Source organism: Tursiops truncatus, chromosome 12, assembly GCF_011762595.2.
Source record: "Tursiops truncatus isolate mTurTru1 chromosome 12, mTurTru1.mat.Y, whole genome shotgun sequence".
Classification (NCBI taxonomy): Eukaryota; Metazoa; Chordata; class Mammalia; order Artiodactyla; family Delphinidae; genus Tursiops; species Tursiops truncatus.
The window spans coordinates 41979775-42005877 of NC_047045.1; the positions used below are offsets into that span (position 1 = coordinate 41979775).

The 26103-nt window shown below is 46.6% G+C and overlaps 1 protein-coding gene and 1 long non-coding RNA gene across 5 annotated transcripts in view; both read right to left on the reverse strand.

Annotated features, from left to right (window-relative positions):
* Positions 1 to 5532: 5532 nt before the first annotated feature.
* LOC117314439 (uncharacterized) lies at positions 5533 to 8912 on the reverse strand. Its single transcript, XR_004529177.2, has 3 exons — positions 7776 to 8912; positions 7001 to 7129; positions 5533 to 6374 (listed from the first exon to the last, which is right to left on the reverse strand). It is a non-coding gene; the product is annotated as an uncharacterized lncRNA (long non-coding RNA).
* A 2583-nt stretch (positions 8913 to 11495) lies between these two features.
* The window catches only part of FYN (FYN proto-oncogene, Src family tyrosine kinase), a 206879-nt gene continuing 192271 nt past the window's right edge, over positions 11496 to 26103 (reverse strand). For all 4 annotated transcript variants that reach the window (XM_019929594.3, XM_019929593.3, XM_019929591.3 and 1 more), the window contains 2 exons: positions 23854 to 23985; positions 11496 to 13123 (listed from right to left, as the gene is read on the reverse strand). In XM_019929594.3, the coding sequence (XP_019785153.1) occupies positions 12915 to 13123; positions 23854 to 23985 (341 nt within the window). In that variant the 3' untranslated portion in view covers positions 11496 to 12914. The remainder of the gene's footprint in view (positions 13124 to 23853; positions 23986 to 26103) is intronic.

The following is a 26103-nucleotide window of genomic DNA, read 5'->3' on the forward strand; positions in this document are numbered from 1 at the left end:
AATGTAAATTGATACAGCCACTATGGAGAACAGTATGGAGGTTCCTTAAAAAACTAAAAATAGAACTACCATACGACCCAGCAATCCCACTACTGGGCATATACCCTGAGAAAACCGTAATTCAAAAAAACACATGCACCTCAATGTTCATTGCAGCTCTATTTACAATAGCCAGGTCATGGAAGCAACCTAAGTGTCCATCAACAGATGAATGGACAAAGAAGATGTGGCACATATATACAATGGAATATTACTCAGCCATAAAAAGAAACAAAATTGAGTTATCTGTAGTGAGGTAGATGGACCTAGAGTCTATCATGCAGAGAGAAGTAAGTCAGAAAGAGAAAAACAAATACCGTATGCTCACACATATATATGGAATCTAAAAAAAAAAAAAAATTGGTTCTGAAGAACCTAGGGGCAAGACAGGAATAAAGACACAGACGTAAAGAATAGACTTGAGGACACAGGGAGGCAGGACAGGAATAAAGACACAGACGTAAAGAATAGACTTGAGGACACAGGGAGGGGGAAGGGTAAGCTGGGACAAAGTGAGAGAGTGGCATGGACATATATACACTACCAAATGTAAAATAGATAGCTAGTGGGAAGCAGCCGCATAGCACGGGGAGATCAGCTCGGTGCTTTATGACCACCTAGAGGGGTGGGATAAGGGGGGTGGAATAAGGAGGGTGGGAGGGAGGGAGATGCAAGAGGGAGGAGATATGGGGATATATGTATATGTATAGCTGATTCACTTTGTTATAAAGAAGAAACTAACACACCATTGTAAAGTAATTATACTCTAATAAAGATGTTAAAAATAAAAAAAGAAACAAGGCTGGGAACATCATCTAATTCTGTACAAAGTGATACAACCTAGAACGTCTTTTGATGCTGAGCAGGAAACAGTGCAAAGTGAAATAAATTTTAATTCTGAAATGAAAAAATGACTGACTTGAACAAAAAATATGATTGACTCATTTTAACAAAATGTTAAATAAAAATGACGCTCAAAAAAAAAAAAAAAAGGGGCTTCCCTGGTGGCGCAGTGGTTGAGAGTCCGCCTGCCAATGCAGGGGACATGGGTTCGTGCCCCGGTCCGGGAAGATCCCACAAGCTGTGGAGCGGCTGGACCCGTGAGCCATGGCCGCTGAGCCTGTGCGTCCGGAGCCTGTGCTCCGCAATGGGAGAGGCCACAACAGTGAGAGGCCCGCGTACCGCCAAAAAAAAAAAAATCAAAAACAAAACAAAACAAAAAAAAAAAAAAGAGAGAAGAGACGGCAAAAGAACATTCCAGGCAAGGGGGAAAACACTGGAGCAGTGCAGAGCATGCTTGCGAAGTTGTGGGCAGTTCAGCAGCCAGGATCCAGGGCGGGGGTGATGGTAGGTAGAGGGGACAGGAGAGATGAGGCTGGCAAACAGTGGAGCTGGACTGCAGGGGCCTAAACTCCCTGGAATTAGCTCCAGTGACAAAACGGTGTCTGCAGGGGTTTGAGGAATCTCATAGAAATGGTGCTCAGGAAGTAGAGTTGGACCTGCAGATACAGGTGCTGGACAGCAGCTGTTCCCAGGCACTCTTTCTCTGGTGGCCCATGGTCTCCAGCCACTGATTCTCTCTGCAGACTGCATCCTCTGCTCCCCCATGGGGCCATCTCTGGTCCTGACTCAACTTAACCTGTAGGCCAAGCAACTGTCACCACAGCCTCTTAATTCTTGGTCCCAACTTAAAGGAGACAACTTCATTAGCTAGCGGCCAGTCAGTGGACTGGTTTCCCCGTCAGGCATCTGACCTGGTATCATCAGATGTTCTGGTGTCGGGGAGGGTCATATGGTAAAAACCTGACCTTCAGTAGAGAGTGTAGTGCTGTGGGGTAGGGAGTTTAAAGAAAGGGGTGTGGACTGGGCAGCCCCTCCAAACGTGTCCCCTTCCACCAGTGGGGGTCAGTGGGAACCATTATATATATATATTTTTTGCGGTACGCGGGCCTCTCACTGTTGTGGCCTCTCCCGTTGCAGAGCACAGGCTCCAGACGCGCAGGCTCAGCGGCCATGGCTCACGGGCCCAGCCGCTCCGCAGCACGCGGTATCCTCCTGGACCAGGGCACAAACCCGCATCCCCTGCATCGGCAGGCGGACTCTCAACCACTGCGCCACCAGGGAAGCCCAGCCATTATATTTTTAAAATAGGAGAACAACACAATCACAGCTGAGATTTTAGGTTACTCTCCACCACGTGAAGGATAGACTGAAGATGAAGGGGAGGTGCCCACACAGATCAAACGCCTTCCATGTACCAAGCACTACGCTAGATGCTGTGTGCATATTCCCTTATTTCATTTTGACAAGAGTCCATTTCACTCGTGAGGAGACAGAAGCGAAGAGGCTTGGAGATGTGAAGAAGTAGCTGGCCCGAAGTCATACAGTTAGTAATGGAAGAATTGTGATTTGAACCTAAAACTGGGCAAGACTTGAAATCATGCCTTCCCACCACACCAAGCAGGAAATCAGCGAGGACAGCCTCTCATGGATGCCTGCAGGCACCTCACGTGCCTGAGTCCACACGGAGTCCACCAGCTCCCGCCTACTCTCAGTTCCTCCTCCTGGGACTTTCATCTCCGTTAATGCTCTCACCATTTACTCAGTCATCCAGCCCCAATCTCTCTAAATCTCAGTTTCCTTCTCTGTAAAGCAGAGATTATAACGGTATGTTCCAAAGGTTGTTGTGAGAACTAAATAAGACGGTTCTCATGGAGTGCTCAGAGCTGAGATTGGAGCTTGGCACATGTGTCCGCAGAATGGACAGAGCGACTGATTGGATGTGGGGACAACAGGATTCTGACTTGGAGTTTTATTTATCTAATGCAGGAGCTGGCAAACATTTTCTGTGAAAAACCAGGTAGTAAATATTTTCAGCTCTTGGGTTATACAGTCTCTTTTGCAACTGCTGAAATTTGCCACTGTAGGGAAACATCAGCTGTAGCCAAGACAGAAGTGAATGGGCGTGGCTGTGTTCCAAGAAAACAAAATGAGCAGGGGGCTGATTTTGCCTGAGGGTAGTAGTTTGCTGTCTCCCGGTCTTTTGCCTTGGCTCCTTCCACGAGGGTGGAGCCATGTCTGTTTAGTTCATCGATTGTCCTCCAGGTCTAGCACAATGCCTGGCACGTGGTAAATCTGCCATAAATATTTGCCAAAGGAATGATTAAATGAGGGAAAGCAAGCAAGCAGGAACAAAAGTGGCCGAGAAGGGGCAGCATGTTAAGGATCACCTGGGTGTCAGCTGCAGGGTTCAATGCAGGAAATAGTAACCACACTAGGGACTTTAGGCAAAAAGGTGGAATTACAAACTCGCTGGAAGGGCTGGAAGAGAGGGCTCTATGCTGGATTTCCGGGAATGACTCCCAGAATGTGGCAGAACTGACCTGCCAGGAGGGCAGCCACCTTTCCCACATTCAGGGAGGTGGGACTCAGGAGGCTGCCACTGGCACTGTTGACCTCATGAACATTGTAGCTGCAATACAATGGTCAGAATGTGGTCAGAAAGCTGGGAACATCTGCCTGCATGTTGGGATGTCGAGCTTAGCCACTGCCACCTCCTCAGCTGACTCTTGACACCTATGAAGCTGGAGATTGGCCCTCAGTGGCCCCATGACCTTGCTTTCCAGCAGAAAACAGACAAGATCTGCAGGAAATTGGCTTCTGCTTCACTTCTGCCTTCCCAACTTTGCGTTAATATGTCTCACTGGTATGGCCTGATGGACACTCATAATCCTCATGGTAAGGGAGTCTGGGAAATGTAGTTTTCTTTGCTTCCTTGACTCCACAGCACCAGGAGGCATCACAGAAAGATGTGGGAATGGATTCACACCACGTTCAGCCCCACCTGTACATTCTGGTGATCTACTGCTGCAGAACAAGCCATCCCAGACTTCAGTGGCTTAAAACCAGTCATTTATTTTTCTCAGAAATTTGAAATTTGGGCAGGGCTTGGCGGGGGCAACTTGTCTCTGTCCCATGAGGCGTCAACTGGTGGTTTAGCATGGGCTCCACGGTGTCAACAAGCCCTCATAGCCACCTGGGAGCGCAAACGGAGAGGACCCAAAGCCCTCGGCAAGAGCCCCAGCCGGGCTCCTGGGCAGCAGCCAGCATCAACTCATCAGCCGTGTGGACGCGCGTAAGCCGTTGGGAAGGTGGGTCTTTCAGTCCCAAGGGGCTGCCCCCGCTGAGGCCGCATGGAGCAGAGATGTCCCTGATGAGTGTTGTCCAAGTCGCAGACTCATGAGCAAAATAAATGACTATTTCTATTTCTGCCGCTAAGTTTTGGGGTAGTTTGTTTTGCGGCAAAAGATCATCAGAACGTGCAGGTTGTGCTGAATGTGAAGGAGGGAGGGGAACAGATGGGGCGATCAACAAGAACCGAAGCAGCCGACGCCAGGGAGGGGGAATGGTTGACCTAAACATAAGCCAAGTTCACTTTCCTCCTGCACCCACAGCATTGAGACTTACCAGCTTTCTAACTGATGCTTCCTGAAAATCAACCCAATGTGGTTTGGGCTATATCTGCCCAGCCAGCAGGCCAAATCTTGGGCTGAATCAAGAGCCCTTTATTCTTGTAAGAACTGCTGCCTGGGGGCTCTTTGTCTCTTCCAGAAATTGCCTCTCAGCAATTTTTGATCATGGTCGAAAGATTTAGATTTTGAAATTGCCAACTGTCATAAAAAGGCAAGACTGATCTGCTGTGTTCTTACTTTTACAACCAGCTTCCTGGATAACTCAGGTGATTTCCAAGTACAGGGTTGTCACATACAGTTGTGCCAGTTGTATACTGCACAATTCTAGGGGGCACCATTTGCATTCTAGTCATGATCTCTTGGCATATTTATTACAATAGTTTTCTGGCAGGTGGCAGCAAAGTGTCTTGAGGTAGAGTAGCTTTTTCTAATTTGCAGAAAGGCAATTTATAGTTAGTGGCAAGAGGCATAGGGACAAAACTAGTGTCTAATAAATCTTTGGCCAGTGGCAGGGGTTAGTAGGAGAAAAGGAAGAAGTGGGGAGGAGTAGTAGGATTGCAGGGGGGGGGCCCTTTGCTCATCCAAAACAGGCACCCAAGAGAAAGAAGTGCTGAGATTTGTGGGGTTCAAGATTCAGCTTCTTGGGGCCAGCAGGGTTTTAGAGGAGGCAGGATTTGGCCAACAAAAGAAGAGTACTCAGGAGAAGCAGAGAGAATCAGCTGCACACTTGCCCTGAAAAGTTGAGATTTAAGGGCTCACTGGAATAAGTACATAATGACCCTCTGTGGAGAAATGGGGATGAAGAGAATGAGTGAATATCTGAATAAAATTTCTATGGTTCTGGTGGGGGTGGGGAGCAGAGGGAGGGGAAGGAAAAAGGACAGTGATTGCCATGGGAACGCACTGTTTAAGTGGAGGGTACCCAGTCCACTGCCGGAATTCCACACTACCTCTGACCACTCTGGTTCTGGAAACCTCCATTAGTCAGGAACCAGTATCATAACTCATAGCAATAGCACAGCTTCTGAATGTCAAGGTGGATTACATGATGCCTTTCTATTTCAGATATTATAGACTGCAAAATCTTTGCAGTTGAAACAATGTTCTCCATTTTGCATTTGATTCTGAAAGAGAGTCCCAGCCAAGCACAGCTTTTTGTTTTATCTATGCATCTTCCAAGGTCTCCTTTGGCTGTGCACTGTTGCTTTTGTTCTTGGCTCGCTGTTTTAAGTACAGCTTTGCTACATTTCCATTTTCCCTAGAATTCAAAAACTAGTACTTATTTGAATGAAAGCAGAAAAATACTGAATAGAACGAAGCATCGCTTTCCCCCTCTCAAACGTGGTGAAGTCATGGTTTAGTGATAGCAGGGACAATGATGAATGCCTTGCACTTTCACTTAGAGACCTTCAGGAACGTATAAACAAATATTTTCCAAAATGCACAGGTGAGGGAGGAGGTGAAGTGGTTCACACAGAATTGGGCTGATTACGGTCTGATTCCTCTTTCCCTTCCCAATTATCTCACAAATTATGCTTTGGTGAACAGGACTGGAGTTGTGCATATTTTAAATCAAACTAAAGTCCACTGAAGTAGGAAAATTATGCATTTTACGTAAATGATGTGGGCAAATTATTATTCAATTTTTAACAGGGTTTTTCCATCACTTTGCTGTGCACAATGTAATATGGTTAATTTACCAGAAAGCACTGTTATTCATTCCCTAATTCTCTATGCAACTGCTGCCATTTGCTTACCATTTCCTCACTGCTCTCTGGGAACTGACAGACCTTCAGGCTCCATTTAGGGTGGTTTGTGCTCCAGGGCAATCTCTAGGGGCTCCGCTCACCCCTTGGGAGGAGTCTGAAAATGAAAGGATTCACACACCTGGATTTAGTTTCTGAGGGGCTTTAAATGAATCCTTTTGTACACACACACACACACACACACACACACACACACACACACACACACACTAAAATCTCTTGCTATTTACTAATATTTCCCCACAGTGTTACACGTACGTCTTCTGTTACAAACACTATCTGAATAATACCCATTTCATTCTCTTACTGCCAATTAGCTGCTCATTGATTATTACATAGCAAGCACTTGAAAATTAACCAAAGGGAAAAGAATTCCAAAACAAAACAAACAGAATACCTTGCAACAGCTAGTATATACCTTCTTTCATGAGTTTACATATTGCTGGATGATTCAAGCGAACTAGCTTCATAAATGGGAGAGGAAAGAATGAAATGGGGTCATCAATGGGAGAAAAGCCCCTACTAATTGTTATTAAGAGAGGAAGTGAGGCGTTATTATAAGCCCCTTTCCAGGCAATTCTCTTATTCTCGTACTCTATAAATATAGTCCAAACCACATCCCAAAACCCTGCCTGAAACCTTACTCTCTGTCCTTTTATGGTATTATCTCCCATCCCTCCAGGTAGCAGTGCACTAATCAGAACAAATGATGCACCTACATACCTTTTAATGTCTGCGTTTGTGGGGAGGAGGGAGAAGAAGAGATTTAGATTTTTCTTTGCTTCGTTTTGGTTTCTCTTCATTTAGATGCATTTGCTGAGCACCTTCTATATTTAAAGCATGAGCTGGACCCTAATGGGGTTGGGGATCAGAAGGAAACACATCCAAAGGCAAAAACCACTGAGCTTACCATTAAGCATTACATAATCCACCTTGCTTGTCCTTTAGGGACACCTCCTCTAGGAAGTCTCCCATGCACTCCCCATTCCGGGCCATCTGGCACTCCTTTGCTGCCACCCGTCTTTCCTCCCAACGGAGAGCTTATTGCAACTATCTCTTATGGGTCTCCATCCTCACTGGACTGGGGATACTAATTGTCTCTTTGGCTTTCTAGTGCTAAGCACAGGGTCTAACCCATAATAAGTACTCAACAAATGTTTGCAGAAGAAATGAATGGTGGAGTCCTTGCACATACCCAGTCATCTCTCTGGTCATCCCATTGCCTTGAAGAGCCCTGGCAAAGGGCTTCTTTCATCCCAGTTCTGGTTTCTTCCTCCTTGACCAACATCTCCACCCTGTCTACTCCCATTTGCTGCCATCTTGTACCAGCAGGCTGACCTGACCAAACCTTCACTTCCAGGCAGCTCTGGACGGTTTTCCTCTTCCCATTATCAAACCCTCCCATCTTCTGTCCCATTCTCAGTCAGGGGGCTATTTTTTGCTGGGTGAAAAAGGGAATCAAATAAAGAGAATCCATATTGATGGGGGTTAATGTTACCTCTGCCGACTACAACATTTTCATGTTGGCAGTACTATTTTACGGACAACATCTTCATGCGGTGTGGTTCTCAAGCGGGGCACATGCATTCCCTGGGTCATGCACAGGTTTGCCAGGGATACTGCAAGCCACAGGCTGGTTAACAATGCACAACCTGAAGGATGGGAAAAGTATTTTATATGAAGATGAAAAATGGATATCTTAGGAAACATACCAATTTTTCATAAAATGACTAAGTTAGAATGAGACTCTGAAGGCCCCAGGTCCCAGGGGCTACAGGTTTATTCCCATTGATGTTGGGACGAGTTCTGGGGCAAGGTTCGGGAAGCACTAACGGTGTTCATTTCAGACCACAGACTGGGGCGTCAAATCATGTATGGACACTGGTGAGCCCACATTCACAATGGCAGCGCTAGTGCCTTGGGCAGCTCACAGCAAATCCCGGGATGCTCAGCAGGCCCTCAGGTGTGTTATTCTCAGGTCTACCTTTCACTCCACAGGACGGCATCACCCATCTAGCCATCCACCCACTCATCCAACATCGACCATCAGCTCATCACTGCCCTTGGCGCAGAAGACTGGTGAACAATAAGGCAGTTTCTGTTCTCAAGGAGCTCACAATCTGGCAGGGAAAATGCATTAAGAGAAGAGTCATATTATTAAACACATTATTAGAAGAGCAGTAAGTATTCTGGAAAGGAGCATAGGGTCCTGGCTGCTGGGGGGAGCAGTCATTTGTCACTGATCACATTCTCCTTAGAATAGTCCCTATCATACTGGAAAACCACTTATTTTTCTTTCCAGTCATCAGAAGCAATTTAAAAAATAAGGTATATCTCCATCCCCCCAATGGAATTCTGAATATTTTGCACGTTTGGAAAGAATGAGGTATGATTTAGGAATTTATTAGGAAAAATTTCTGAGAATGTAGGTATACATAAATTATGAAATTTCATTTGATATTGCAAAGATATTAGAGATACTAATTTTCATCCTGTTGAAAAGTATTCAGTATTTCATGAAATACTAATTTCATTCTTCTCTGTGGTTACAATCTATATTTGAGAAATAAAATATATATACTATTAGTACCTGCCTTAGTAAATCTGTACCCCACAATATCATTTTTAGGATAAGAATTTGTTTGAGCTTCCTTTCTTCTCGCTCTCCCTTTTGCCCTTCCGGAATTATTTCCTCCCTCCCTCCCTCCCTCCCTCCCTTACCTCCTTCCCCCTTATTCTCTCCCTCCCTCCCAGCAAATATTTTGGAGGGCCTAATTGAATTCCAACAGTTTAATATGTAGTGGTAAGAAAGCCAACAAAACTTATCTAAACCTATTAAAATACCTTTCGGCAATGAATCGACCAAACGCCATTTTATCCCAGTGCAACTTGTTAGGAAATGCCTATTATGTCAAGTGAGGTTCTCTTGTCCGGAGCCATGACAAAGGAGCAGATGACATGCCTCATGCAGCGGGCTTCAGTGCCATCCTCCTCTGCATTCTGCTGAAAACCTTACCTTCTTCAGGACTCATGAAAGAACTATTCCAATTAATACAGTATACATTCTTAAAGTCCCATAGGAAATTTCAGATAAAAATTTTGCAGCTCCAATACAACTAGAAAAGTCCTCTGGTGCCAAGATTTAACCACAGGAGGATTCCTGTCTTTCTCGAGGCAGGTAAACACCCTCTGGCGCTTGTCAGGGAATCTTCAGTTGTGTGGCTGTATTTGAAGAACTATGAATACATTTAACTTATCTTGTGGAAATGTCTGGTTCCTTACACACCTTTGTTCGCCATGCACGAGGTAGAGCGGAATACATCATTGGCTTCAGTCTACAACTTGATGCCCTAACACGGGGGAGGCCCTGCACCTACTGGTCCTCTCTCTGGTCCTCCCGGCCCTCAGTATGCTGTGAACAAAGTGGACTCGGAGGACAGTGTGAGGAGTGAGCACGGGTGAACAGAAATCATTTTGTTTCATTTACAACATCTGGGCTTTGGCAAGTTGTCTTCTCCAGTAGGCTTATTATTTGACTTTAAGAAAGTAAAAAGATGAATTGGGAGATTGGGGTTGACATATATACACCAATATGTATAAAACAGATAACTAATCAGAACCTGCTGTATAGCACAGGGGACTCTCCCTCACCTCGCTGTACGGCAGAAACTAACACAACACTGTAAAACACCTATACCCCAATTAAAAAAAAAAAGAAAGTAGAAAGAACTAGATTATTAGGAAGCCTCCGTATGAAGCAGAGCAATGCCAGGTGCCAGCTCTCCTCAGGGAACAGAGCAGGTCCTTACTCACTGCCAGGTTACGAAAGACAAACAAATATTTCACCATCACTTGCCGCTAAGGCACCTTTCAAGATACAAGAGAACTTTTTGGTTAGTGCATTTAGTTTCCAAACCCCAAACTTCTAAAACTTTCGAGGGAGGGAGGCTTCTTGGGAGGTGTTGGGACTCCCTGGAGGTGGTGTTTCATTTGTCTGGACTGGTCTGCCTCGGCAAGGTCTCTTGGCATCACATAAGTTTCTTGGAAGAAAAAACCTGAAATGTCTCTGATTTCTTCATATTTATAGCTACTCTTTTCCCTTTAGTCTGCAACCCTACTCTGTTTCAGAATGGTTCCAGCGAGCTGTATTTCATAAGTGTGTCCTCAAGTTAACCCAAGTCTTGAGTTTTGCTTCATGTGAGAGAATCCACAGTTAACTCAATTGATGAATTGAAGGCTATACTTTGAAGAGACCGCTTTCCTTTAAAAATCTGTTTAAAACAGGCTGTCATGACTTTTTCAGATCTTTTTGAATGACCAAGTCAAAAACAAACACAAAAATCCCCCAGAGAGTACTTGAAAATTATCCGACCTACTGGGAAGTGAAGATGAAAAACAAAGTTATATCTTTAAAAATATCTAGAATGTGTTAATAAATTGCCCAATATTGTGATAATCGTATGTAACAAGATCTTTGAAATTTTATCAATTTAGCAATTGTATTAATACCAAAACCAACACCACGAAAACTTGGTTAGCCAGAAAATCCCTGTTTCACTTAAAAAATGTCAGAAACTTTCTAAATATAAAGGCTATTTCAGCAAGAAAACTGTCCTCTTTGTGTAATTCTACACGTCATCAGTGATCTTAGAATCCCAGGATCTCAGATGTAGGAGCCTACAGCAAATCTCATCCAACCCCCTCATTTCTACAGACAGGACCTGAAAGGGCGAGATTCCAGGTGGCTGTTGAATGCGTGCAGCTGAATGAGTGTGGAGCCAGGCCCCGCCTGTTGGCCCAGTCCACCTACTGCCCCTTCTGCAACACCAGGCTGTTCCCCTGCTGAGCGACTTCATTACAGGGGTGGAGGGACACTGGGAAACATATGTATTGACTCCAGGACAAGAAAGATTCTTCTTGCAATTGTCTCTTTCTCCTACAAGTGGGACACAGAAAATTTTAGTTAGCAAAAATGCCTGATAAATTAAAATGTTAAGGTATGCCTAGTCTTCCTTTAACAATCCTCTGAATTAACTAGACAATAGCCCAGCCTTTCTTGGGGGGGGGGACCCCACTCCAGGTGTTGTGAATGTTTCTGCCATTTGGAAATCATTGCACAATGGTTAAATTCTCCAGGTGACTCCTTACCACTTGGTATGGGACAGATATGTCACTCCTAAAGTACCTTCCATGATGTAAACAAATGAACAAAAAAAAATTCAAATGTAAAATGCTGTCTTTTTAATTACTAAATTAAGAAAGTTAAACAATTTAAAAATGTAAACTCACAAAGAAATCATAACAAAAAAGGAATTAAGACTTCAGAGTTGCCACTCAGTATTAAAAACTCAATAGAAATAGGGTTTTTGACTTGTTAAACATATGTAATTCAAAGTTGGTACAAACAGCAACTAAGAATGTAATACTTTTTTTTGTGCTTCCCCATGAGATGTAAAGTAGTGCATAGTTATTTCACTGGAGGACCCTTGGACATAGAGAAAGTCATTTCATTAGCAGTACAGGACATTCAAACACTTATTTTACAATGGGAAATGTACGACCTCCCACCCTCACCTTCCCATAAGGGTTAGTTGAATGAGAAAGTTTAGCAGGTTGCCACGACTACAGTGCTATGGGTTTTAGACCATTCAAATGTGGTTACAAGGTTTATTAAATTAAAAAAGTTGGAAACATTTCAGCATTCATGTTTTATACAAGAAGTTTGTGTGGTATCCATCTTCTAGTTCCCCTGGTAGTATTGGCCACTTGCTTGCTTTAAAGAGGCTCACTTTTAAGTTTCAAGATCGTAGTAAGTCGAAGCAAATACTGGAAACAGAACTTGTGACTTCAGCTGGGGGGCGGGGTGCTGCTGAAAAGAGTCAAAGTAACAGCCATCTACAGGCACAGTCATGAACCAAAAAAGTGCAATCCAAATTAAAAAAAAAAAAATCAAATCATGTTTTGCAAAAGCCAAAGAACGAGGCCACTGGTTTTCAGAATAACACCGGTGCTTTTATGTTGATTTTCCAGTCAAATCCTCACTCTGGGTCCCGAAGCTCTGTGGCCCACGTCGGCCACGGTCTCCACGTTAGCACCCACATGGTGTATGTACAGGGATGTATATATTATATATATTCATATTTAGAAAAAAGAAAAAAAAACAAACACCTGTCCCGGTTGGTTTTTGTTAAAACATGAAAAAAAATTTTATTGTTTTAGACAAAGAGGCCACTTTTGGAAAATAATACTTTTTTTTTAGTTGAATCAGGTGAAGACAGAGTTAAAATCACATAGGATTTGCATTTTAAAAAAAGGAAAGCACTAGGATCGTTGGCACTGGAATAACTATTTACACTGAACAGAGGTTTGGCCTGTTACATAACATCGATACAACGCATTTTCCAAAGTCTGAGAAATAACAAGGTTCTGTCTCGTATGCTTCACAGAGGAGGTTCGGATTTGGGGACAAGTGTCATTAATGAGGGCCATGGAAGTTCGTCAGCTTCAGAGTCACATGCAATCTGATCCTGGACAGTTCTCACTGCTCTGCTCGGAGCAGCTGGCTACGGAATTGAAAGCTAATGGGGAGGGGGCGGGGAAGCCTCTTGGACCAGGCCTCTCTCTGCAGACCCAGGTCTTACAGGTTTTCACCAGGCTGATACTGGGGCTCTGTGGCGGTGAAGTAGTCTTCCAGGAAGCCCTGCAAGTACTCGAAAGTGGGCCGCTCTTCGGGGTCCTTTTTCCAGCAGTGGATCATGAGCTCATGGAGGGAGATGGGGCAGTCCTGCGGACACGGCATCCTGTAGCCGCGCTCCACTTGCTCCAGCACCTCCCGGTTGTTCATGCCTGCAAAGACAAGGGCCATGAGAGCGGGCGCGCCGGGCTGCCCGGCCACGGCCACCGCCCCCTGCACCTCCTCTTTCTTCTACGTGGAGCCTGCGGGTGGTTAAAACATGTTGAGGGCTGTCTTAAATTAGACCCTGTCTTTAATGGGCTATCACACCACTCAGAAATAAAAAAAGGACCCCACTACTGACACACGCAAAGCCCCAGAGGATGAATCTCAAAAGCATTATAAGTGAAAGAAGCCAGACACAAAAGGCAACATACTGTGTGATTTCATTTATATGAAATTCTAGAAAAGGTAAAACTACAGTGATAGAAAGCAGGTCAGTGGTTGCCAGGGGGGAGGGGGAGGGGAATCCTGCAGAGGGGCCGCAGGGAACACCAAGGAGTGATGGAAACATTCTGTATCAGCAAACCATCCCCCTAAAGGCCAGATGGTAAAGATTTTAGGTGCTGCGGGTTGCATACGGTCTCTGTCGCATATTCTTCAACTTATTTATTTTTCTACAACTCTAAAAAGGTACAAAACAAAAACAGGGTGGGAGCCGGATTTGGCCCACGGGCTGTAGTCTGCCAACACATGTGCTATATCCCGTATGTGGAGGTGTGACTATTTATGTTTGACAAAACTCACTGAATTCTTAAAATTGTTGAATTCTATTGTATGTAAATTACACTTCCATTAAACTGAGAAAAATATGAATGAAGCAGATAAGAACAAATCCACGGAATGAAAAATAAACCGTCCTTTGTTCACAGGACCCGTGAGCTCCATTGATGAACTTCATAAATTGGCCGTCCTCGTGCCTGGGCAAGCTCTTGGTGCCCCGCTGTCTGAGATCTGACATCACGCCACCACGCTGGGCACCATCCAGCCCAGCGACCCCTAGGTGCCCTGAGGTTTGATGACTGCGATGGGGAGACAGGGCGTCTGTGTTTACTGATGACCTTGGACAGGCCATCTATCATTGGAGACCTTTGCGACCCGCCGGGGGAGCTGCCTGATAGTGAAACATCAGGATGCCTGGAGCTAACAGGAGACATTCTGGGAGATTGCTAACCCTCAGGAGAATGCAACCTCCCTGCACGTTGGCCTTCTTGACAGAACAGGAAATACCACACTTGGGGTGAGCCGAATGCCCTGACCCCTTTCCCAATCACTGCCAGGCTCTCTCCTCTGGTTTTCCTTCCCTTTTCTGCCATATCATGTTCTGCCATTGCCTGCCAAGCCCTTGTATGTTTTGGCTGCTCCTTGGCCCTGAGCCTATAATCCTCTCCAACTTCTGACCCAGTTAATTTACAAAAGCAAGAGCCCGAGTTCCAGCCATTCAGAAACCCAGATTTCTTCCCCCAGCTCTCAGGGATGTCATCAGCAGGACACAGCGCATACACGTAGCAGTTCCCTTTAATGCTGGAGGAGGTGGCAACCTGCTGGCTAGAACCCTGTGAGCCTGGCCAGAGCAGCTGGGCCCAGGTCACAGTCCTGTCCCCCTGAGTGGGGGACACTCAGACTTCGGGATCTGTTGTCAGTTCTCTTTGTTGTTGCTTTTGGAGCTGGGTTGATCCCGGCTCCCGTGGCCGTCCAGCACAGCCCTGTCAGTCACATGCTTATCCAAACCCTTTCAGGATGCTTTCTCATTCTCTGCCACTGTAATTCCTTGAGGGGATAAAGTCCGTGTGTTATTCCTGCTGTGTTGAAGTAGGCCTGCGATTTAATTATTCTAATATAACCTTGGTCACATTTCGGGGGTGACCCTTATTTTAGCGAGAGAGGCTCGGTGAGTGAATCTGGGTCCCCTGCCTCTGCACCATGCCTGTCTTTACAGGGGCCCACTTCAGTTGGACGTTCAGTCAGCTCTGAGGCTTATTACCTTAAATCCTCCTCCCACTACTGAAAACTCATTTTGACAACTCGGGATGGAACGGGGGAGCTGGAAGCAAGGGGAGACACTGGAGTGTCCTGCAGAGCTCTGGACAAATCAGGGCACGGGACAGGGACCAGCATGTCCTTATCCACGATCCCCAAATCCAACAAGCTCTGCCAAGCAAAAGTTCTGGAAACTCACTTGGCAGCAAAATTGATCCAAACTCACCTCATTCGGCCGTAAAGCCTGACCTGGTGTGAGGCTATCAACTGTTTCTCTTCATTCATACATATCGCTATAGAAGTAAGAATGTGTTTGAACACAGAGTGCAGCCCAGACTCTCCTAGGGTGTTATATAAATTACGGTCTAAGCACTGTATGGACTTTCTAAAAAAAACCAAAAACAAACGAGTCAGACCCTGAGGCACATCCAGTCCCAAGGGTTTTGGCTGGGACGCTCCGGCATCAGGAGTGGCAGTAGCCACCACATTCCAGCCACCCCGGAAGGGTCAGGAAGAGAGCATAAGCACGTATCGGGCCTTCTCCAAAGCGCCTGCTTTGTATTTCAGTACAGACCTTGGTTTCATAATACCAGTATCTCAGAAGCCACAGGTGGAAGGTCTAAAACCTCGGAAGGTGTGACAGGCCCTTCTGGAGGTGGTACAACCCACCCCCAAATGCCTTCTAATGCTTTATTCTGGCACTGAGACCACCCAAAACCACACCACGGAGTATAACTAATCATTCTCCTATTGCTCCGCGGCCCTTGTCAGTAAATGTTGCATGTCCTTGAAAAACAAACTGCTCAAATGCAAGGATTGCATGTATGTTTTAGAAACTCTTGATTCAGTCTCCACCAATGGAAAGTTTAATTGGCCACTTGGGTCAAGCCTGATTTTCTAGTGCTCTGCCTGAGCCTGGGACACAGCGGATGCGGCAGCTTGACCCTCAGCATGTAGCGTCTCCTAAGGCAGCCTGCTTCCCAGGCAGCTGTGACCAGGGACGGAGCTGGACCTCGGCCCACGTGGGACAGGGCACCAGCAGCCTCGCCGCCAGCTCCTGGGCACACTCTCCACCTCCGTTCTGCCTGCACCCTCTACTCACTTCTCCTCTTTCCCCTCTCATGCCTCTACCCAGGCTCCCCAGGCATGGGGAGCACACAAAACCGATTCCACGCACCAGGCCAAAGAGAAACATACCAACGTCAGCTTTGCTGGAAAAGTGGGATATAAGACAACGCACTTGGCTGACAATGACAATGTGAATGGGGCTGGCTCTTTTCCAGCCAGCCATAAGCCAGAAGTGGACCTGACACCTTCACGATGGGCCTCGGCAGCAGTAACCGCGCAACCAGGAGATGCCCACTCGGCAAGGCTTGGGTCAGTTCTTATTTCACAAACAACACCCTGAATAAGTGGGTTGTGTTCCTATTTTTTTAAAAATAGTACTCTTGGCTCTAAGAACTTTGAAAAATCATATTTAAGAATTTCTTTTTAGCAAAAATGGATTTTCCTCTTTGTACTACTATTTCATGTTTCCTTTTTAGATGGCTTCATATTTTTGTGACAAAGAAAACTGTTATCTCCCCTCTTTTTAGCCACTTTTCCCAAGACATTGGTTTTATCCAACACCTGGGAGGTGAGGGCCAGGGACTGGGAAGGGAACACACACAAGACTGAGTGCCAGGGTGGTCAGCAGAGTCCCGAGGGACACGGGAACACTGGAAGAGATGAATCTTCGTATCTTGCTTCCAATTGAGGAAGCAGACGGGGGTGGGGGGTGGGGGGGGGTGGGTGGGGACGGGGGCGGTGGTGGAGGAGGGTGCCTGGGAATGTTCTGCCCTTTTCTTCCTTCTTCAGTGGGGAGAAGGCCAGGGGAGAAACAGAAAAGATAGAAACTTTAAAATATGGTGTATGTTTTAGGGAAACTTTGTCACCAACAGTTCTCAGTGGAAGCTGCAGTAGAGACTGTTTTTCAATAGGAGGGTGGTCTCTACCAGCCGGTGGTGTCTCACTGTGGGAAGTGTCATGGCCATAAAGCCCCCCAGGGTGTGTTGCCTGGTCCCCAACCTCTGCGTCAGAGAAGGGGCGCAGGGCTTGGCGGCCAGCGAGCAGACGCGCTCTCTGTTTTCACTCCAGCCTGCCCTCCTTTGCTCCCACCTCAGCAGTTCCTTACCTTCCTGCTCTCCCTGGCGTCAGTCAGGAAAACGGGCCATTTCCACTGGTCACTCTCACAGGGCACGACCCAGTGGGCCTCAGTTCACAGAGAATCCGTGTAGCCTGCCGTGCTGGGGTTTGCTTTTCAAATTGCTCTTCTCTGCATCTTCCATGAGGGCCTCCTGCCACCCTGCACTTCAGGCTCTCAAACGTGGCCACTAGTAGCATCCTTTCCAGTTGGTCTGCCCCAAATCCTGCAGCTGAGATTCTCTGGCCGAGTGGACTGCATTCGCTTCCTGCCATTATGACCATATTAACCTTCCAATTCATGCTGCTGGCTTCCTCGAGGTTCCCGAACTCTCACTTTGCAACCCTGACTACGTATGGTTGCCGACAATGTCTTCTTTCCCGTGTGTGTGTTTTCCTTCCCTCTCTCCTTTTTTTCCCCTTCCTCCTTTTCTTTTACACTTTCCTATTCCTCTTCCTTGAGCTAGATATTAACTCGGTGGAGTCTCCTCGCTTTTCTTTTGGGATCTTTAGGGAAGAAAACGGTTCATTTTCATTGTCAGAGCCACTTCACTACTTCGACTCTGTGTCTCTCAGCAGGTGACTCGACTTCCCCTGGCCTCAGTTTCTCCACTTGTCAAGAGAATACCTCCACATTCACTGTGCTTTTAGCTCTTTGAAAAACAAATGTCTTCTATGAACGGAAGGTGTTGGGCTTTACAGCTCTCCGTTTGTGTAGCTTCCTAACGTGGATCTCCGAGGGGCCACCTCTATACAATAGGGGATCTTCACTGTTACCCGTTCAGGTTTGCATCTGGGTTGGACTAGGGGTTGCGAGAACCTGGATTTTTGTGCCATGTTTATAATTAAGCACTTTGACAATGGGAGTGATGCTCAGGTTCCCAGATATCCAGCTTACTCAAGCAAACCGAGCTTTCCGTTGAAATGAAATTAGACCCTATTGTGCATAAGGGTTTCTGTCAGAGGCTCCCCCTGGCTTCTCTACGTAAACCCTGGAAAAAGCCCTTCTGTTTACTTGTCTGCTGAGCATTTCTGGGAGTGCCGGGAGGGCAGAAGGAAGGAGGGCGCAGGTAATGGCTTGCTCAGCCCGAGAGCGTGCTACCAGATCACCCTGTGCTCTAGTTATCTTACCAGGCTACAACTGGGACGCTTCAAGTGAGGTTTTGCTTATGAGATCAAAGTACAGATTTTGGGCAGATAGATGTTGCTCCACGAGTATAGTTGAAAATAAAGGAGTGACCTTGAGAAGGCACAAGGATGACTAGTTTTGTTTCTCTTTCCACATCTTAACCAGATAAGCTCAGGACAGCTGTTTTTATTAAGCCCACTCTGTTAATAAATACAGAAATGACGGCTACTCAGGTGCCATAACACACAAAGGTTGTTTAAAGTTGATAATACAGTATCACGGACAGCTCCTTTGTCCCAGAAACGTGAAAAAGGGACAGTGAGGGTGAGGGTGCCCACCGGGAAGGCCGCGGAAACGCACAGATAGGGAAGAACTGCCCTCTCCTCCCGCCCTCTCTCCTTCACCTGCCACACCGGCCAAGAGAAACTTTGTGGGGGGAGGTGACAACACGACTCCTGGGCATTCCAGGAAGGATTCCCTCTGGAGGGAACACCAGGAGCTGAAAGAAAAAGCCTGCAGACTGTGGATGGGGGCAGGGAGGACAAAGCACCCCTGGCTGAGATTCGAAGGTTCATCCCACCTCCCATTCTCCTGGCGGCAGAGCCCTAACTTCTTCCCACCCCAAGAGAAACCTGCTCCTGTCATCACGCTGGGCCCAGCGGGGATAAGGGTGCAGGCGACAGGGATGGGCTGCTGAACACAGAGGAATTTACGTCTACAGTTCAGGCTCTGTCTGAGGCATCTGAGTGGGGCAGAGGGAGGACAAAGGTGGAGACTCCTAATTCTTTAAGGAAAATGCTATACATGCACTAGGTATCTTCCTCTTCAAGTCATTATCAAGTGACTAGACGCATTCACGGAAGTCAGGCAGCTGTCAGTTGTTAAAGGAGCTGAAAGTGCTTCAAATGGATGAATAAATGTGATACAATTAAGAGAACGTTCCTGCTTTGTCAGATCCTGCCAAATTCCCAAAGCAGGTGTTCAGCTGAGAGCCGGGGCACTGAATGGCCGGGACATTCTGCCTAGAACGGTGCTGGGACATGGTGTCTGAACTGATCACGGGGTCAACTTCTCAGAACAACGTTGAGGACAGAGGCTACTTTGTGGCTGGGAAAAAACATGCTACATTTATTTGTGGAGATGACGAAATAGAGCTGAAAGGCTTTGCAGGCTACGGGCAAAGTCTTGTTTTAAAAGCCTCATAGGCATCTTTTCTCCCCCTGCCTATAGCCATCCATGCATCCATGCATCCACTTAGACGTCCTGAGTGTACTATGGGGCACACACTGTGCTGGGCATGGGGAACACATAAAAGGAGCCCCCTTCTCAGAGTTCAGAGCTACTGGGAAATAGAGACACAAAGACAAGGCTTTCAGCAGAGATGTACCCAGTGGCATGGAAGCAAGCAGAAGGTGCAACCCAGGAGGAGACATGAAGGAGGCTACACAAAGGAGGGGGTGGGCGTTTGGGCCGGGCTTTGAAGGATTCGGAGGCAGGGAGTAGAGCTGAGAAGAGAGACTTGCGTGTTTGAGAGAGATCTCTTGGTGCGAAGTGTCGGCAAGCGGCGAGCAAGAAATCACGTCTGGTCATGTCGCCCGCTCAAAACCCATCAGCCACTCATCTCACTAACAGGAGAAGCAAAAGTCCTTACCGTGACCCAGGAAGACCCTACCGATCTGCCTGGGGCCTCTTGGCCCTCTGGCTCCCTCTGCCCCAGACACACGGGCCTCGCGGCGGTTCTTCAGGGCCTCTGTGCTCCGGTTGCCTCTGAAGGGAGGCTCCTCCCCCAGGTATCGACCCTGAGCCTCGCTTCCTCAGATGTCATCTTCCTGGGGAGGTCCTCCCTTGCTACCCTCTATCCCCATCCCCGTTTTATTCTTCTCCTTACCCATTACCACCAGCCAGTGCTGAATACATTTTGCTTATTTGTGTTATTGTCTGTCTCCTCTAAGGCATGAAAAGTTCAGGAGGACAGTTTTTGTCTTTTGGTTCACAGCTACACTCCTGGGGCCTAAACAGCACCTGGCATATAGTAGGTATTCAATAAATACTTGTGGAATGACTGAAGGGAAGAGGTATGAAGGACAATGCAAACAAAGGCTTCTGGAGTTTATCTGGAAGGCAAGGGGGAGCCATGGACTTGTTAACTAGTAGAGTAGGATAAGCGGGTCTGTGTTTTCCAGGATAACTCTGGTGGTGACAGTGATAGAATGGTGGGGGAGGGGAAAGGGGGAGAGACCAGAAGCGGGAAATTCTATGAAAGGGGGTCACTGCACCAGAGGATGACAGCCCACCATGGGGCAGTGGGGAAGTCACTTTCCCTTCCCCCTTGACCCCCATCCTCACCACCAGCCGAAGTAACTTTTCTGTGTGTGAAGGTGACAGAAAGCCACTCTCAGGTATGAAAGAGTTCAGAAAAGTGTATCTCCACCTACTGCTCTTGAAACAAGAATTACTTGAAAATACACTCTAGCCACCTGAGAAATAACTGCATTGAGAAGTCAGGATGGAAATCGCGGTGGAAAGGGACTAGGGGTCTGTCCTGGATGCTGTCCACAGGCACGAGGACTCAGGGCAGCGGAGAAGCAGCCCCTTGGCACATACTGCCCACGCGGTCGCACCAACAGACGGCGAGGACGCGGACAGGAAGGGCCTTCCTTCCATGGCGACAATGGGTGAAGCTGAATGACTGTTCCTTAGCGGTTGTTCTTCTTCATTAAGGTAATCATCCTATAATTGGAATCCCTCTCTGTAAAAGGGATCCCTCAAGAAGAGCGTACTGTGAGATTCAGAAGTCCAATTAAATGTGATTACAGCTGTGTTAAAGAACAAAAACAAGCAGCGTCCACGGCGAGGGGCAGGTCAGGGCACAACTTTCCGTGGCTCCCATCACGCCCTCGCTGCCACGGCCCCCTGGCCACCACTGCAGACCGGCCAGGCCCCTCACAGTGGGCTCTGGCCAGGCTTTCCAGCTGCTGGTCCGGGTACCCCTGCCTCACGGCCTTCTCCGCAGACTAAGCCTGAGGCTCCTTGAGCAGGCGCCCTTCCGCATGCCCGTCCTTGTCTGGGACCCTCTTCCTCAACTTGAGGGGGAAACCCCACGTGCCTTCTTCGTGAAGCTTCCCAGTCGTGGCCCCTTCTCTCTGCCGCCCTCGCAGAATCAGGGTGGCTACCAAAGCCCCTGGCGCGTCAGCAGTTGCTCAGAGTATGTAACTCCGCGCAGTAAAGCGGACTTGGTTCCCCTGTCAAACTCCTTCGCCATCCTCACGGGATTCTGAGTGAAAGGCCCTTCTCAGGACCTGCTGTATGCAGATACCTGAATCAGGGGCCCCTCCCCCATTATCAGAATTAAGATTGGGGGCCCACGGTGGGTGAGTTCAAGTACTCCATCCCTCGAAGATGATTTCCTCTAATGACAGAGAAGTAAGAAAAAAGGCTGATTTCTTCCTGGATCTGATGCACACTTTATCAGATCCAGGAAGAAAGCTCTATGAGTGCAGGGACTGGATTCATTCCTTTGCTCACTGTTCTAGCTCCAGCCACTAAAACAGCGTCTTGCTTGAGGACCGTTCTCATCAACGCTTGCTGAGAGTGTGAATGCCTTGTTTATATTTATTTCCCAGGTCGAGCAAAATGCCAGGCGCGGTCACACCTACTGACGCTACACCGAATGAATGGAAATCCCAGCCTAAGTTGTAAAGTGAGGCCGCTTTCTTTATGCCCAAACCAAACGTGACAAAAGACTCTCCCTCAGAAACACACACCTGCCTTCCTTCTCCGAGGCTGCCGCCCCCCTCTCCCCTTTGTCTTGGTTTCTGCGTGTGACCCTGAGAAACAAAAAGCAGCTTTGCCTTCCTGGAAGGAAAGGCTTCACAGAAACGCAGAACGTTAACCTTCCCCCACAGCCGCATTTAACACCTCGGGTGGCTGGAAACTTGGGGGACTCAGGAAGAGATTCATTCAAAATTCAGACAATAAAAACAGAGGTGCCTTCACATCTTCAAAATCCCGAGACCTGCACATTCTCCCCCTTGAGGAGCAATTCAACAATGCCCGTGCTGTGCTCCAGGCCCCTCCGGGGCGGCCCTTTCTGCCCTGCTAGCTGGCTATTCCCAGAGCAGCTGCCCACTTGGTGCGTGCCGGGGGCAGCAGTCGCCACAGCATCAATAAAACTGCCTTCCGCCCGCATCTCTAACCGCCCAGTGCTGGTGCTTCAGAGACAGGGAATTTGTCAATTTTGCCTCTGTGCCAACCTGGCTCTCCTAGGAGTCCTGAGGCTACGACCAACCCAGAAAGAGATCTTCTTTACTTCTCTGCATTCTCCCAAGATGACCAGAAACAATCATAAAAAGGGAACAAAGGGATTACAAATTAATCGGCCCTCGCCGGCTCCTCTGACTGCAAAGATACGATTACAAACCCAGGATTTGCAAGAGCCCTCAATTCCTCATTAATCTCCACTATCGTTTCTGTCGCTGCTTTTTTATTTTTAAAAGCTCCTTTCTTAGGCAGGGAATGATGGGGAGCTAGGTTCTTTCTGCACTCAACAGTAACTGAAAAATATGTCCTTAACATTTCAGAAAGCAGATCGTCCCTGCGCTATAACCACTAAAGCGTGGAGGTAAAATGGCACGATTATCCTTTATGTCACCATCTGTCTAAATTAATGAATTCAAGCGAGAATAACCTAAAACCCGTGGTTTCTTTGGAGAGCATGACTCTGATAATCCAGAAAAATTCCGGGGCTTAAGAATCTCCAATGTCTTTACACTATACTTGCTTTTGTAGAGCATATTTTAACTGTTCAGAAATGTGCAGTGAGGGAGTTCCCCGGTGGCCTAATGGTTAGGATTCTGGGCTTTCAGTACAGTGGCCCGAGTTCAATTCCTGGTCTGGGAATTGAGATCCTGCAAGGCGCACGGCATGGCCAACCCCCCCCCCCCCCCCCCGCCAAAAAAAACCCAACCAAACAAAAAACCCCACAAAAAACAAAACCAAGAAACGTGCAGTGAGTGGCTTCTAAATTGCGTTTCCCATGTGCCTCTGTTGTCTCTGGCCATCTGGAGCGGGGCCTGCAGAGAGGGCAGGTCCTGACATCTTCCTGCCAGGTTCACTCCGTGGGTCAGTGCTACAGAGTAATCAGAAAGCAGTGAGGGCTTTTCTCCTCTTTCCCAGAAGTGTCTGCAAACTCCATTTGGGCAGAGGTTCTGCCAGTGACACTTCTGCCCTGGGAGCCAGGGACCCACACTCTTACTGAGAGGGGAGAGAACCCATGAACTGGGGCGGGCTGAAGCATTCACCAGCTACTAGTTGCATTAATCCTGGCACGCGATTCACGGTGGCTGCTTGTCTACCTACCACGGGGGCTCCCACTTCTGCTTTTCTCTGGCTAAGTACCTGTCCATGTGCTTCAAACTCATGCTTGGCAGAAAGCTGAGGATGGGGTTTAGAAGGCAAACAAGGTGAAGGTTCCCCAAATGGTGCTGGGAGATTCCCCAAATGGTGCTGGGAGAGCAACCACCCAGGCGCATTTCTGCTGTGCCCTGCCCTTACCTGGGTACGGAACTCTTCCTTTGGTGACCAGCTCTGTAAGTAAGATTCCAAAAGACCACACGTCAGACTTGATTGTGAACCTCCCGTACAGGGCTGCTTCGGGGGCTGTCCACTTAATGGGGAACTTTGCACCTGCAGGAAGAACACCCGGTTACTTGTCAGGCAGAGAGCATGGCGCTGGGCATGGGGCTGGGAAGGAAGAGCAAGTGGAAGTGCTTTCCTGGGATCAGGTTCCGAGAGGAGGATGGGAAGGAGGGGAGACAGGACACAGACTAGGACTGAGCAGCTGTGGGGTCTGCTTCTGGCTCTGCGACCTTAAGCAAGTCCCATCAAAGGGCTGGGCTTCAAGGCCGCTTGAAGTTCTGGGCTTTAGAATTTGAATCTACAAACCTATTGTAAGGCATAGGTTTGGTCTGGAGGTAGGGCTAACTTGTGATTTAGGAAACTATATATTTTTTCTTTTGCTTTCAGATAAAGTTATATTTTAATAAATACACATAGAATTAAATCACACTGCTACTCTCAAGAATCCTTTAGTATGTAAGACCATAGTCTGCTCTTAGTGAGGCACATAAAAACCAGATCAAGCCACCACGCTTCTCCCAGGGTGGAGACAATTTGCTGCCGCCCAGGTATCATGCTGAGATGGGCTGTATTTCCCCAACGCCTCCTACATCTACAGCAGAGAAATGACTTTGCCTCTGTCTACTTCCCCTGTACACTCTCTTTCTTCCTTCCACCCTTTCCCCTGATCGTGGCCACCTTTAATTCTGGGATAGCTTTTTCTTCTGCACTGTATGATCCCTTGCTTACCTCCCTACCTTTCTCCCACCAGCCAGACAGGGTACTATCTAATGTTTGTTTTTAAACAGTGGTTTTATCTCAATGACTGTCTTATGAGTCTGATTTCTCAAGACCAAGAAGCAAATGTTGTGCCAAAGTGAGTAGAATCTTTTCTTTCAAATGTCTCCGATTAAAAGAATCCTTTCTCTAATCAAAAAGGAAGGGTGGGGTCCACCCTGCTTCTTCTGAAGCGAGATGTATACACGGGGAATTAAAATTGATTCAGCAGCCTGCACTCTCACACGTTAGGCTCAACAATGATAAAGCAGTTTCAGATATTTCACTGAACAAACTAAACAGGCAATTTTTATTAGTGATGTAAACAAAATTATATGTTTAAAGCATGTTAGTTTTACTTAGGAACTCCTAAAAAAAAACATACAAAGGCTGACAAAATGAGAAATTTTCAGTCTCTTCTATGAAAAGCCATTATGTGCAAAACTGGCAAATGATTAAAATCTTTGAATTAGCAGTGTTTTAATAACCAGAGGTTAGGATAAATTACAGCAATTAGATTTTTGTTTTAAATACAGTACATGATAACATCTTCAGCAAATCTACCCTGGCATTTTCTGGCAATATAATTTTCCTCTCCATCTCTTCTATGCCCGTGAAATGAAATTAAAAAAAAAATCCTACTATTTTATTCCATTGCATCTCACATTAACACTGGAACAGAGAAGTTATTCTATAGTTTTTCTTCCTTTTATGCATCGAGTTATTTTTAATTAGCTATGTTTCTCAAGCATAATTACTTATATCTTTGCTTAAGTGTTGCAAGGTCTGGTATTCTCTGAACAGTCATTTTGTTTTTAAAGTTTCTTTCAAAGCATTCTTCTCACACTTCCTATCCTCCAGCATTCTGTTCACGCAGCTTTGGACTCTGAGCCTCTGGGATTAATGTGATAGATTTTCTTCAGTGTCGAGAGCCAACTTTGCCCTGGACCAAACCTCAGCTGGAATTCTCTTATTTCAGAGAATTAAAGGTATATTAAATTCATTCCTATTTAAACCATCTCTCGAGCCAAATGGCTTGGAAATCTATGTCTGTCTCCGAAGCAAATAGAACATTTTTCTCCACTGTGCAGACACAAATCCTGCAAATAAAATGACAAGCAAAAAAAGCCTTTCTTCCCTTCTTGGAATCACTCCACGTTGCTCAAGATGTGAGTGTTGCTGAAAGTAAACTATTTAAAATTGGGATAAAGTCATTTTGGATTTTCTGAGAGAAGATTTCATAATTTCAGATTAAAAAAAGCAATTATCAATATATCAGTCAGTTGTGCTAGTCTGCTTTCTTATTTTCTCACTGTATCATCTACAACAAGAACTATAATATATAAACCTTCAAAATACAAGTTGAAACAAAGGCTGTAATGGATCTCTGATAGGAAATCATTTGTAGAT